General features: G+C 49.6%; 6 protein-coding genes across 6 annotated transcripts; 3 read left to right on the forward strand and 3 right to left on the reverse strand.

Moving 5' to 3' along the window:
* Positions 1–1,062: 1,062 nt before the first annotated feature.
* FSUBG_9490 (uncharacterized protein) lies at positions 1,063–2,382 on the forward strand (the record flags this gene model as incomplete). Its single annotated transcript, XM_036688009.1, has 2 exons — positions 1,063–1,963; positions 2,018–2,382. 2 exons carry the CDS (start codon positions 1,063–1,065, stop codon positions 2,380–2,382), a joined length of 1,266 nt encoding a protein of 421 aa, XP_036534977.1.
* Positions 2,383–3,769: 1,387 nt separating this feature from the next.
* Positions 3,770–6,457, forward strand: FSUBG_9491 (GTPase activating; the record flags this gene model as incomplete). The annotated part of the gene is made up of 4 exons (XM_036688010.1): positions 3,770–3,943; positions 4,019–5,399; positions 5,463–6,044; positions 6,096–6,457. 4 exons carry the CDS (start codon positions 3,770–3,772, stop codon positions 6,455–6,457), a joined length of 2,499 nt encoding a protein of 832 aa, XP_036534978.1.
* Positions 6,458–6,761: 304 nt separating this feature from the next.
* On the reverse strand, positions 6,762–7,538 carry FSUBG_9492 (uncharacterized protein; the record flags this gene model as incomplete). Its single annotated transcript, XM_036688011.1, has 1 exon — positions 6,762–7,538. The coding sequence occupies one exon, from the start codon at positions 7,536–7,538 to the stop codon at positions 6,762–6,764; it is 777 nt and encodes a 258-aa protein (XP_036534979.1).
* A 782-nt stretch (positions 7,539–8,320) lies between these two features.
* Positions 8,321–9,404, reverse strand: FSUBG_9493 (MAK16; the record flags this gene model as incomplete). The annotated part of the gene is made up of 3 exons (XM_036688012.1): positions 8,321–9,031; positions 9,084–9,252; positions 9,331–9,404. 3 exons carry the CDS (start codon positions 9,402–9,404, stop codon positions 8,321–8,323), a joined length of 954 nt encoding a protein of 317 aa, XP_036534980.1.
* An 815-nt stretch (positions 9,405–10,219) lies between these two features.
* On the forward strand, positions 10,220–10,694 carry FSUBG_9494 (VPS55-like protein; the record flags this gene model as incomplete). The annotated part of the gene is made up of 2 exons (XM_036688013.1): positions 10,220–10,475; positions 10,561–10,694. The coding sequence occupies 2 exons, from the start codon at positions 10,220–10,222 to the stop codon at positions 10,692–10,694; spliced, it is 390 nt and encodes a 129-aa protein (XP_036534981.1).
* Positions 10,695–11,149: 455 nt separating this feature from the next.
* FSUBG_9495 (aminodeoxychorismate synthase) lies at positions 11,150–13,642 on the reverse strand (the record flags this gene model as incomplete). The annotated part of the gene is made up of 1 exon (XM_036688014.1): positions 11,150–13,642. The coding sequence occupies one exon, from the start codon at positions 13,640–13,642 to the stop codon at positions 11,150–11,152; it is 2,493 nt and encodes an 830-aa protein (XP_036534982.1).
* Between the last annotated feature and the right edge of the window lie 573 nt (positions 13,643–14,215).

Here is a 14,215-nt window from a genome sequence, read left to right on the forward strand (position 1 = left end):
CGGCTGCCGCGGGATAGAGGTCAAGTCAGGGGGTTTGAGTAAAGGAGTTTGTATGGGCATCAGTCGAATGATGATGGTTGATGGGCACGGGCAAACAACACCATCATCAGGTTCGTGTACGTCAGTCGAGTCTGCCCCTGTTTGACAAGAGTCAAGACAGACACAAGGTGGAGAGATGCTATAGATTAAGTATCCTCTCTCACGAGAATGATGATGCCATGTTCACTTCGAGGTGAGATAAGCTCACGGCCTCATTTATAGCAATTTTGTCCACGTCCAACTTGTCGTCTTTGTATGACTGGTCCATTTTATCATATTCATGGCATGTCAGCAGTGTAAAGTTGGTAGCGGACGATCCATTCTAACAAGACCCTTGTCTAGCTCGCCTCGGGCTCTTCTTCTTTTTCTTTCTGCGTGCACCTGTAGCCCTGTAATTGGCCCACCGGCTCCCCTAGCTCCCCTATGTACAAGCCGGCATCCGGCAACAGGGCGGGGGTTGCAAGCTTGGGCCCAGGGTATTCCCTGCTTGTGGCTTGTCTTAGTGCTCCCGGTCGACTTAGACATGTCGTGTGCCCTCAGACTGTCAATAACTCCGGGTACAGGCAGCGAAAATACTGGCCCAATAACCCATGAATTACCTATCATCGATCACTGATCAGAAACTGCCAAGATGAGTTGTTCTGAGCTGAGCTGAGCTTAGCTGAGTCTTGTACCTACCTACCTACCTACCTGTGTAGCAGTCAATATCAAATATGCACTCCCCGAGCGTTCCGTCCTCCCTCTGTTGCATCAAAACCTGCTTCTTCCCCAACTGCAAACGGACTTTTGTTGTGTTCCCTCTTCTCCCTAGGTATTACTCAGACGAATCGCACTGCATTGCGATGTATTGAATACATTATACCCTTTTGCATTTCTTTCTTCTTTGTTCTGCATTGACTTGGCAGTTGGTATCTCTATATCCTGACTCACACCTTTCCCAGATTGCCTACCAGCTATATCCAGGGCATCATCATTGCCACCATAAAGTCAACTTAGTAATCGGCCGTCGAAACCTTGTTCGTCATGGGAGTCGGTTCTTTTCTTGAGCCACTCATTGTCGTGACTCTCCTCTTTGGGGGGGCCTACTTCAACAGAAGCAAAGACTACAATTTCTGGACAAACAAGTCAGGAATCGCCAGCATCAAGAGTTACAAACGCTCTGATGACTTCCCGAAGCGAGACTCGACCGACAGTCTTATGAGCGGATGGAGTGGTTCGCGATCACCGAGTCTCGACTCAAGTTCTCAACCCACTCTACGCCGTCGTAAGCTCCAGGTGCTTGGCTATAAGCGCATCGTTTCTACACCAAACACTCACATATTTGAAGATCGACTCTTGAGCCGTCTTCTCAAGAAGTTGCCATTCTTGGTTGAGTGTTGGTACTGGTTCCTCATCTACTTTGTGTACCAGGTCGGTCGTGCTATCACTGCGTTGACTCTCGATGAGGGCACTGTCGATGTCGCCCGTAGACATGCTCTCCAAATCATCCACCTCGAACAACGGCTTCACATCTTTTGGGAGGTAGACTTTCAGAAGTGGTTCCTCGCTCGACCTACTCTTCTCCACTGGATCAACCGGCTCTACTCATTCATCCATATTCCTGGTACCATTACCTTCCTTGTTGTCCTTTACTACTTCACCACCACCCGACATCGCCGTTATGCCGCTGGCCGTGTGAGATCTGATACGGTGGCTGCTGGTCCTGCTCTATACGAAGCCCGCCGACGAACCATGGCTATGTGCAATCTTCTCGCCTTCATTGTCTTTACCAGCTGGCCTTGCATGCCTCCCCGTCTTTTGAGTGATCCTGAATATAAGGGCCCTGATGCTGAGGAGGCCAAGAGCTTTGGCTTTGTCGACACTGTTCACAGCGGTACTGGAGAGAGCAGTGTCTGGACCACCAACCGATTCTGCAACCAATATGGTAAGTGAAACTCACCTGAATTTTGATCTCATACAAGGCTAACTAAGATGATAGCGGCCATGCCATCTCTGCACTTTGGTTACTCTCTCCTTGTCGGCCTTACCGTCGCCACTATCCCTATTACCGGCCTGCGATCTACCTCCTGGAAGCGAATAATGATCGTTGCCGCGGGCATGTCATACCCAGCTTTGATTCTCACTGCTATTGTCGCCACAGCCAACCACTTCATCCTCGATGCTGTAGCCGGTGCTATGGTTTGTGCTATTGCCTGGAACTGCAACGACTTCCTCCTCAACTTTTGCATCCTCGAGGACTACTTCCTATCCATGCTTCGCCTTCACAAGCCTGTGAACTGGACCGACCCCGAAACAGCTGTCGAGCCTGAGTTCCAGACTGGTCTCCAGAGTGAAGACGTCTAAGACGTGTAAAAGAGCCTTTCGAGAACGAGCCCCACGAATTTTCTTCCTAAATACCCGACTCCGTTAATCTATCTGTTTCGAGGGGAGGGCCTTTGCCTTATTGGTACAATCCGTTTCAGCCTTTTCAAAGCATTCACAAGACGTTCCATGTCTGGACAGGACTGATTTTTGTGGACGTAGTGTCAGGTTTGGCGATGGTGGCATGTTGTTAATTTGAAGGAGTCGGGCCATTGATGTTCTGAGCAGTGGGGGGTTCTTAGACGTGCGCAGAAAGGGGTTCAGTATACCACGCCATACGATATGGTAAATAAATTACTACCAATAATACTACCAAACTGAATATTACACTCTGTACCTTAAGTGAGACTGGCTGCCGATACATTTAAAGGTACTTTATATGCCACGAGTTGATGCTATGAATTTTGACGAAATAAAATTAAAGTCGTATTTCCTTGGGCCTCTGAGATGAACAATCAACTGAAACTCGACGTTGTGAGGAGATATGGAGGTAAAACCTTGGGCTTTTGTTCTTGATGATAGAAGGACTTAGGTAAATTTAGTATAGATTTGTCAATTGAGTATGACTTAGCAGGCCTTAAGACTGAGGTAGTTGGTTTTCACTTTTCACTGTGGAAACTCTCTTGCTCATTGGGGAAAAGGGTTGAGTTGTAGAGCTTCTGCTGAGAAATGAGAAACAAGAAACCTGGTAGAGTTTGTCCTAAACTTATTATCAGCATGATCCTCGGCAAGGATCATGAAAACGAGACTTGCTGCGGGCTGGACTCTCTCCAAGTATCTTCATATTGGTGGCCTAGTAAAATCGTATGAATAACCTACCTACCTAGTCATTAACCTGGTTAAGGCTGATTTACGTATTTGCAGTACGCGGTCACTGAAGTAATTCAAAGCCATTCCATGCCTAATGCTTGTGACGACGCAAGCTGCAACTTCATCTCCCACCAATAAACTGCCGTCATGATACTTTTCTGGTAAGCCTTATGAGCACGGGTACATGTGTCTCTGCTAAAACTGCGCTATCTGACAGCAGATACAGCCACGGGTTCAGGTACCTCTGCTAAGATGGGGCGGGGAGCTTCTGTGGCGGGGCACGTCGTCATCTGTGATCCGTTTGGGCAAGAGGCAAGAGACAGAGACAGCTGCCTTTTGCTTGCTTGCGTTTACTCACATGCCACCACCGGAACTACCTTTACCTTTACCTTACCTTACCTTATTCTTCGTCATTCTCTTCTTTTATCGTAACCATTTATATACTGTTACTTCATACTCAAAATCTGACTGTAACTCCGAATAACAAATCAAGCCTGAGGACAAAGGCTACTCAAGACGAAAGCTGCCTAGAGCGACAGCTCTACTACTTCTTCTTCTCATGTCGCAGCAGGATTCTGGGGCAGCTGATGCCCCGCCACAGCAGCCCTCGCGACGATCTGCGTCACCATCAAACAGTTTCTATGCGCTGAGCGATGATGAGGAGGGCGAGTACAACACGATTAGAAATGCCGATACTGGGAGAGGTGTAAAGCTTCTATTTTCCAAGAGCAAGGTAAGTAACATCCGCGCCTATGCCCTGCGCAATAGGCTGCGCTGCAGAGTGACGGACGACATCTGACAATCGCAGGTTTATGTTCACCCAACACCCTCCTCAAAGGACAACATTCCAGGATATATCGCACTTCTTCAGCAGCGAGGCCATCACGAAGAGCGCCCTACTTCATCCGCTTCCAATGAATCAACGTCGATTGCCTCCTCGGATCTCCTCCTTGCCTGGATTCCCGAATCTGCCCTGGGGGATTCCGCCAGCATCTACGTCAAGGTCGACCTTTGCGATGGAGACTCACCCCCGAAACAGTCCTACCTTGTTCCTCCCCCGCCGACCGTCACTAGCCATGTTGGATCTGTCGGTGGATATGCGTTTGCGATTCCCGTGAGCGCCGTCTATTCGCTCCTCGTTCGGCCTCCTAGTCTGGGATGGTGGTATGGATCTGTCATCATCAACTCCCGTGCGGGCGACAGCTTTCCCGCCCTTTTCTTCCATGACAATGAGTGCCAAAGCACGATCCTTCAAAAGAAGAAGATAGCGCGTGATACATTTGATCCTTTCGGAGAATCAGGACAGATGTTCTGGGGTGGCGACGAGGTTGTGAAGTGGCTACGTCGTTACGTTAAGATTGAGCGATCTGGTGCTGAACCCAACATTTACTTGATCGAGCCATCTAAGGAGGACAGCGAAGCATTTGGCCACAAACTCACTTCCAGCCCATCGCAAATTGGTCGTCAGGATAGCAATGTGGGAGTGCAGCGCGGCGCTGCAGGACCGTCAAATCGGGATGCAGAGATGGATCCTTTCGTCAAGTTGATCAAGGAAACTGGGTGGAATATTATGGAGAAATTCAGCAAAGTAACCACCTTTACGCGGAGAGCGGCTCAAGATATTGTCGAGAACCCCAACCTACCGCCACAAGTAAGACGGCTCTTGAGAAATCCTGAAGTTCAGACTCTTCAAGACGAGTTTGACAGCGCCAGGATCTACCTCGCTCGCTGGGCTATGGGCATTCAGGAGCAGAGCGACCGCGATCGGAGACAGAGGATATGGTCTGCTAATGATGTAATGGAGCTTGAGGATACTGATGTTGGCGAATTTGAGCTTCTCGAAGGAGCCAGCAACCTTTCACTCGAGGAACGCCGAAAGACTGTGACAATGAAGGAGTGGAATACCTTCTTTGACCCTCAAACTGGCCGATTGTCGATCACTATTGATGAGGTCAAGGAGCGTGTCTTTCACGGAGGTCTCGACTCTGAAGACGGTGTTCGAAAAGAAGCATGGCTTTTCCTTCTTGGTGTCTATGAATGGTACAGCACTGCCGATGAGAGAAAGGCGCAAATCGCCTCACTACGTGACCAGTACTACAAGCTCAAGCTTTCGTGGTGGGAGAGGCTCGAAGGTGATGGAGGTGAGGGTGACACTGGAGAGTGGTGGCGCGAGCAAAAGGGACGAATTGGTAAGTTGCTCACCATCCCTCAACCCTTGTCCCCGAAGGAGTATATTCATGATTTGTCTACAGAAAAGGACGTCCACCGAACGGACCGCAATGTGCCAATCTTCATGGGCGAGGATATCCCCCATCCTGACCCAAGCTCACCTTTTGCCGAAGTTGGCACCAACGTCCACCTTGAGCAGATGAAGGAGATGCTCTTGACTTACAACGAGTACAATAAGGATCTAGGCTATGTTCAGGGTATGTCAGATCTATTGGCACCAATCTACGCAGTGATTCAAGACGATGCCGTTGCATTCTGGGGTTTCCAGAAGTTCATGGAGCGCATGGAACGCAACTTTCTGCGTGATCAGTCTGGTATGCGCAACCAGCTTCTGACTCTGGACCAACTTGTTCAGTTCATGGACCCAGTACTCTGGAACCATCTACAAAAGGCAGACAGCACCAACTTTTTCTTCTTCTTCCGCATGATACTCGTTTGGTATAAGCGGGAGTTTGCTTGGCTTGATGTTCTTCGATTATGGGAAGGCCTGTGGACTGATTATATGAGCGCGAACTTCCATCTCTTTATTGCACTGGCGATCCTTGAGAGACACCGCGATGTTATTATGGAGCACTTGCAACATTTTGATGAGGTGCTCAAATATGGTAAGTGGTTTTGTTCACCAAGCACACTGATCATATGCTAATAGTACATAGTCAATGAACTCTCTAACACAATCGATCTTGAGGCCACTCTGATCCGGGCAGAAACTCTCTTCAAGAGGTTCCAGCGACTTGTTGATGCTGTCGACAAGAAACAGAACTTCCCAGCTCCTCGGTACAACCAGAAGGAACCCTCAAAATCTTCTGAGCAGACCGAATCAGGGCCATCCAAGGGTGGTAAGGCATCTGGCAGCAAGGGCAAAGCTGCTGAGCCAGCGGCACCTCCGCCGCAGCCAAAGACGATTACACCTGAGTTGCGCAAACTATTAAGCAAGGAGGTAGAAGTGCTCCCGAGGAAAACGGTTGCGCAAAACGGCGATGGCATGCCAAACAAATCAGTATCTGAGACGAAGTAGTTGAGGTTCTGTCGATTACTGTCTGCTGCATGTATTTTTATGTCTTTGGGGATTTCTTGGTTTCAGTAATTTCTGGCAAGGAGTTCTTGGTATGACGGTAAGTTAGCAATGTTTCGATATATATAAGAAGCCCTTTATTACCATCGGGTCTGAATACACAAGATGCATATCACAATTCTTCGGTACGGGACATAACACCGAGTAAGCAAAAGTCCATATTACCAGGTAAAACGCCGCTCTATCCTATCGAGGGAGGTAAACGCCAGACATCCAACGTATGCTTTGCTTCTTACAAGAAAGGGCTTTATCTGTATCCCCTTGGTCCACTGGGCAAGCCTCCTCTCCTCAATCCAGCGTTACCGCCGCCACTTGCTTGATCATACATTCCGCCTGGCGCAAATCGGTCTTCATAACCGCCGCCGCCACCACCACCACCACCTCCTCCTCCTCCTCCATTATTTCCACCGGGAGGATTGAAAGGCCCTTGACTTCCAGCCTGAGGACTCGTTGTTCGCGATCCTCCTCCCCAAAGCCTCTGTCGCAATCTATCTTGCGCAGATCCTCCACCTCCACCTCCACCCCCGGAAGCACCACCAGGTGGCACGCTCGCCGTTTCGGGCCTACCGAATTGGCCGCCCGTGCTCTGGTAGCTGCCCGCGCGCTGCTGACTTGGCAGTGGTCGCCTATTAATATCACCGCCGCCGCCGCCGCCAGGTTGCAACGAGGCAGGTGTTCGTCCGCCTCCAGCCCGAAGACTCTGAGGCGCCTGTTGTTGTGGCTGTTGCGGTCCGTTGTCCCATAGACTGCTCAGACCGCCGTGTTGCTGACCTTGAGCGCCGGGGCGCTGGCCGGCTTGTGGTGTCATGACAGGCTGTATGGGTTGTTGGGCTGGTGCCTTGGGATCCGCGGGCAGCCATGAGGGGAATGGACGCCCCTTTTCTGTATAATAGCCACGGAGCACACGGCAGACGTGAGTATCGTCTTCGGAGTCGCCGTCTTGTTCGCCGGAGAGGAGATTCTGACGGAGGGAGGAGATTTGAGAAGATGTCTTCTGGACAAGGTTTGAGTACCAGGACGCCATAATGTGTTATGTTCAAGTGTTTCTTTTGTAGCTAGTATGTTGGCCGAGTTTCGCATCGATGGTTATTCAGGTGGAATGAAGTTGCGCCTATCGCGCGATGGGCTTGCTTGATGTAGGTTGAGGAAGCGGTATCGAAACCCAGAGAATGGCTTGAGCTGTAATTGAAGGCCTGAGGGGTGAGCGCAATGCTCTGTTGTTGTCGCAGTTGATTAGGTGGTGCAGCCAGCTGCTGTCGTGATAAGCCAGGGGCATACGAAAGGTGCTGTCAGTGTCAAAAAGCTAAGAGATGGCCGATTTGAAGAGCGGAAAAGGAAGATGGGAGGTGAAGCAGTGACGTTTAGAAAGGGATTCTTGGCCCGTGGAAGTGGAAGTGGAAGTGGAAGTGGAAGTGAAAGTGGGCTGGGGGAGTTTCATAGGTGCCTGAACTAAAATGCGCTGTAGGTTTGGGCGGGGCAATCGTAGGACTTGGGGCCTACCTAAGGTACATATGTAAGCTTTTGTCTGAACAGACTCAGACTCTATCACAAGTGACAAGACCTTTACAGGCATGGGAGGGAAGATAGTTTCAAGTACAACAAATTCATATAAAAATGTCGGCAGCCTATTTTGGTATCTATACCTTGCCAAGAATTAGCTCAGCAAAAATGAAGCATATCGCCGTGATATCTTCAGGCAGAAGGTTCGCATTGATGTATGCTTCACCTTTCGTAAACCCCTTTTTCCATCTTCCTTACAAAATGCCAACTCCTCAAACGCCGAAGCCTGATTGTTGAGACAGTCAATTACCATGTGAGATCGTTGGTGAGCATCAGCTTCTCCTTCTCCTCCTGTCTGGGCTTCTTGTTCTTCATCTTGATAGCACGTCCACGCTTTCGCTTGTTGCCAGACTTCTCGGTCTCGGACTCTTCGCTGTCATCATCATCGTCCTCATCTTCGTCCTCCTCCTCGTTTTCGCTCTCGAGCCAGTCCTCGAGGTCGCCGAGCTCCTCGTCACTCTCCTCAATATCGGAAACATACTCAACCTGTTGCTCCAGGTTGTCGTCTTCCTCCTCGCTCCACTCAACCTCCTCGCCGTTCTCGTCAAGACCCTTGTCCATGTCCTTGTCACGTTGGCCTTCGCCATCGCGCTCCATGGCATTGAGAACCTTCTTCCAGATAGACTCGCTGACATTGAGGGGCTGGTCACCGTAAGCGCCCTGTCGAAGACGCTCAACAAGCTCACGCTCAATGGTTCGCTCCAGCTTAGCAGCAGCCTCGGCCTTGCGCTCACGAGCCTGCTCACGGTGTCTGATCTTAGGGGCCATCTTAGGAACAAGCTTTTCACCCAACCGTTCCTCCTCGGCCGCAATACGACGCATGCGAGTTTGAACCTGTGTCAAGCGGGTGAGACGTTGCTTGCACTTGTGAATGAGAAAATTAGGCCAGTATATAAGCTTCTCATCTATCATGGACAATGCCTTGGAGTAGTTGCTAGGCAGTTTGTAGCGTTGCCACTATGACTATGATTAGTATCTTGTCACCTCGTATAACAACCAGAATTCTTACAAGTTTGCTTGGGAGATGGGCCCTTTCTGGAGTTTTGATCATCAAATACAACCGGTTTTGATGCTCCCTGACTGTAGCGTATCGCGAGTTTGCGAGAGGACATGACTGGCGGTTACAGAGACCTGTAACGTTGTGCTCATTACGACAGAATGTCTGGGCTTTGTTGGTTCTGGATAGAGGTTAGCCTATCATCTTGTATCAAGCCTAACCAAGTAACCAAGGCCGAGTAAGGGAAGCGGCAACTGACTTAATCTTGAACGCGCAAAATTGCTGACCGATAATTTGCCATATTATCTCGTCGGAGTTGCCACTGAAGCTCATCGTGAGAACGGAGTAGCTGGTCCTGGTGTTGGTGATAGTTTGGTGATGGTGTTGTGTCTTGTCCAAGTCTCCAACCAGACGAAAGGCGGCAATGCTTTCGGGGTGCGGGGCTAGTAACACCGTCTATCCAGTGCGATTATGATCACTGAAGATAATAACAGCTGATTCGGGAATTGCTGGCGAGCTTGTTGAGAACGTGCTGTGTCGAGAGATGAGGATATAGAGAAAGCCACAGCAAAATGTGGATGGGAGACACCGCACAGAACAAGAGCTATTCAAGCTCTATCGATAATCTTGCGTCGTCCTGGGCCAGAATCTCTTCGTTGATTCTAGAGATTGTGATACGTGGTTTGCGACTGCGATGATCGAGGTAGAGAGATCTTGGAGTTTTCTGGGTTTTTTTTTTATTTGACTGCGCTATCAGATAAGAAGGAGACCCACTACCTAGCCCACCAAGATGTGTTCCAACCACTTATAGCGTTTCATTTTCAATACCCACTTGAGCACGGAAGATAGTACCTCCGAATGGCTGACATCGGTGCTCATGCCTGGTGAGCCTGGAAACGAATACGTACCTGGTTAACAAGCTGGAATAGCATCATCTTGGAATTTGGCCTATTGTAGCCGCGTAACACACACAACGTCAACGAATTTCCCTTCCGGTCGCGTCCGACACAACCAGTCGCTTCGCCGCTTAAGACTCGATTTTTCCTCTATACCCGATCACTTTTCCTTTATCTCCCCACGGGGAGCTTACGTCGCCAACATCGCCGCATAACTCGTCCTCTCCAGTTCCATAAACACCATCGCCCAAGATGCCGACCGCCGGCCTCAAGACCATCATCGCCCTCTCCTTCGTCCTCGCCGTCGGATTCCTCCTCGTTATTCTCTCCTGCGCCCTGTGGAAGGTGTATTATCCTCTCCTTGTCGTCGCCACCTATGTCATTGCGCCTATTCCCAACTGGATCTGCGGACACTGCGCCAATCCGGATGACTTCGTGGAGAGCTCCGGCGCTGCGGTCTTAGACTTGGGACGCTTCTTTACAGGTTTCTTTGTTGTTATGGGAATTGGTAGGTCCTGCTCAGCCGGCGCAACGCTGCCGATACCAATGGGATGATTACTGTGCTGGAACTCACGTGGCTGACTGTTACATAGCTCTCCCTGTCGTTCTCGCTCACTCTGGTCTCATCGAGGTGCAAGCCATGGTCATGTCCATAATCGGCGGTCTATTGATCTACGGAACCATTGTCAGCTTCGGCATGTTTTTCCACGAGGAGCAAGATTTCTAAATGCGCGCGCAATACAGAGTCGCATAAACCAGAAACACTCGGAGTTGCCGATCCAAAGACGGATACAGAATGTTGCGTTTCAGGAACAGGAGGATAATCGCTAGTATAAAGCATATATAGCGCGTGTATGATCACAGAGGACAAGGACAAAGGAGTCACATGGGCATTCAGCGGGGTCTTAACATCAGTCTCGGGTATTCGCTAGGAGAATACTTAAGCTTCAGGACGGCAAAGGGAGGTTATAGTCGGTCATCAAAGATGTCCTTGTTTATGAGGAATATATCGTATCATCTTCTGCTATGTTCCGGATGTTTTGGTCCTGTCCCATCCGTCTATGTTGTTGAATTCCAAACCAAAAACTCCGACGATGTGTACGTTGAGGTATCATGTCCAAAGTCAAATGCTGCGCCTGTCCATCCATCCAATCCAATCTGGCCTCTTCATTGAGGTCCAAGTTACGCCGCGTCTCTAAACACACCCATAGGACCGGCAAGTTTGGTGAACATCTCGTCCCTCTCGCCTTCAGGGGTACTCAGGATTGTTACTGCACCTCCGGCTCCAATTCTCCAAACTTCTCTGGGCTCTGTCTCGCCCTCTTCAGCTGGAGCCGTCTCATCGTCCCATCTAAACATGGTTCGGATTGTGACACTCCAGTCTCCTGCACCTGCGACATCCATATATCCTACAACACCAGAGTAGAGACTTCGTTCGTGTTGGCCCTCAATGATCTGTAGAAGCTCACAGCTGCGCTTTTTCGGAGCCCCTGTCATACTTCCAGGGGGTAAAGCCGCGGCAAGGGCATCCAGACCAGTATAAGGGCAGTGAGAGTCGAAGCTGCTTCGGCGAGCGCCATGAGGCTTGTTTCCATTGCGGCCTGGGAGTTGTCCGTTGACCACAGTGATCATCTGGAAGACCGTGGCATATTCCTCTACCTTCATGAGGTCAGGAACTGTGACATGGCCAACGCCACAGACACCATGTAAGTCATGTCGAACCAGGTCGACAATCATGAGGTTCTCGGCCACTTCCTTGGGCACATGAAGGATCTTCTCGGCCTGTGCGAGGGTTGACACAGCCTCTGACTTGCGAACTGTTCCCTTCATGGGTCTCATTGAGCAGAGTCCGTTGGTGTCGTATCGAAGAAAACGCTCAGGAGAGCAGCTCAACATCGTAGCGCCACCAAGACGGATGAAAGACCCAAAGGGAGCTGGCTGCCGCTGTCTCAAGGTCTGATATATGGCCCATGGGTTTCTCCCGTCGTTTCTTGAACGGGGCCTTGCCATGGTTGTTTGTGATGTGAGACAGAGTTCGTAAGACTCACCAGCTGCAATGAAGTCCTGGCAAACACGAACTTGTTCTTCATACCTGTCTGGTTGTGGTGTTGTGATATTGACTTCCTTGTTTTGAGCACGGCTTTTGATGACATGCCCATTAACTGCATTTCTCACCTTGGTCGCATTCCAATAGTCGGACTGTTGAATTCTTTCCGTCATCTTATCAAGCCATTCATCGTTTGATCCTCGAGCCTTCAAGCTTTGAACATGTGCAACGCCAGCTCTGTGATCTAGAACAATGCTCCTCGTTACCCAAGCCAGACAAATATCTGGTCTCTTGTGGCCTCGATCTATTGGGATCATCTTCTTCTCAAGGCCGTGTAGTCCCATCTCGTAGGTGATGAATCCCATGAAACCACCCTTGAAAGCTGAGGTTGAACGGTCTGATCCAGGAGGATGGCTTCGCGTCTCCCAGAAGTCAGAGATGACCTCCCATATGGTGACTGTGCCGTTTTTGAGGCTTATCATCTCGGTTTTGTCATTTCCGTCTGCACTCGGGAGCCGTACCGTAACATAGTCATCGCAAACGTTGTACTCGAACCGTAGCGCATCGTCAACTTCGAGAGCTACGATACTGTTCAACGCCAGCGCATCTCCGTTCTTAGAACTCGATGAGTCAAAGATAATGGTCTCTCCCTTTGCCAAACCCAGCATCTCAACGAGTTCTGGCACGCCAGCCCCCTGAGGCGGGGTGATTGTGCGATGTGTGTATTCAAACCCCTTCGCAAAGTCTCTCAGCGAAGTTTCTGATGAGTTTGAGGTGAACCACAAATCGCCAAAGTGTTCCTTGTGCGCAGCTGCAGACTCCAGGTGATTCGGTGGCGAAAGAGTCTGAATCTCTAGTAAAGGTCCCTGTACTCGTCGTCCATGGTATTTGTTCCACTGCAGCGCAGCTTGGAACCAGTTGATGAGGACTCCCTGAGCATTCTTCTCCGTACAAACAGACTCGGGGTGGTATTGGAGGCCCCAGAATGGCTTCTTGTTGTGTCTCACACCTTGGAGGATCTGTTCCCTTCGTCCATCGTCTCTAAACTCAGTTGCCCACGCCAGTGGTGAAAACTCCGAAGTCGGCTTCCACCGATTCTCTTCTGCCCAGTCATCGCTGTATTGACCAATATCAACACAGAGACTGTGGTATAGAGTAGCCTTGAAGGGGGGTACTCCGCAGAATATGTCTTCTCCGTGATGCTCAATCTCTCTCACCATCCCATGAAGACCTCTTTTGAGTCTTCTCACTGACCCGCCATGCGCAGCAAGCAAACTCTGAAAACCAAGACAAATACCCAAAACTGGCAGCTGAAGATGTTCAGGGAGATCCCAAAGAAGATTGAATGCGCCGACGTCTTCTGGATTAAGCGGTGATCCAGGGCCGGGGCCGCAAACTACGGCGTCGAATTGAGCAAGATTGTTGATAAACTCTTGCTCGGTCCATTTTTTAGGTGCACCATCGTCGCTGACCCTGTCAACCACTGAGAGGTCGATTCTTATGACGAAGATATCAGCGCCTAGAAGATTTCGGAGAAGCGAGACGATATTGTAGGTGAATGAGTCGTAGGCATCGATAAAAAGAATCCGCTTCGGCGCTCCAACCGAGGGCTCTGAGCCTGTAGTCATATTCCAGGATTCTCTCAAAAGTAGAGGGAGAGTCTGATTGAAGGAGAATGTTACAGATTGAAGTCTGAGTCAGTAGATGAAAACAGATTCCGATAAGCTAAGCTTCGTCTTCGGCGTTCGATATAAAATCCAAAATCTTTGCCGCTACAAGCCGGAGCTGACTCGGGATATGAGCCGTTGGCTTTGGTTATAAAGCAAGCCACACTGCACGGCACATGCGGACGTTGATTATCAGGTGATCGGACAATGCAGAGAGTAAAGAGTACATCAAGGTTTAAGCTGTTGATGTGGAATTTGGGGCATTTTCTCGTTATTCAATGTCTCGATACAAGACTAAAAAGTGGCGACAATGAGTCGGATGCATGGAAGGACAAGTACTTGCTTCTGGAACGCCAAAGTTATGGCGCTACTGCAGGGTAATCATCAACAATCATACAGACTTCACAGCATGTGAAGATAAATAAAAAGACTCTTCTAAAGTGACATCTTATAGTATCAAAGGTCATTGACCGCTCTCTTTGCTATCCGCTAAATATCTACATCGCGTCGTAGTGCAAATCTCCATTATTTAAT

Source organism: Fusarium subglutinans (assembly GCF_013396075.1).
Source record: "Fusarium subglutinans strain NRRL 66333 chromosome Unknown NRRL66333_c0000148, whole genome shotgun sequence".
Taxonomy (NCBI): domain Eukaryota; kingdom Fungi; phylum Ascomycota; class Sordariomycetes; order Hypocreales; family Nectriaceae; genus Fusarium; species Fusarium subglutinans.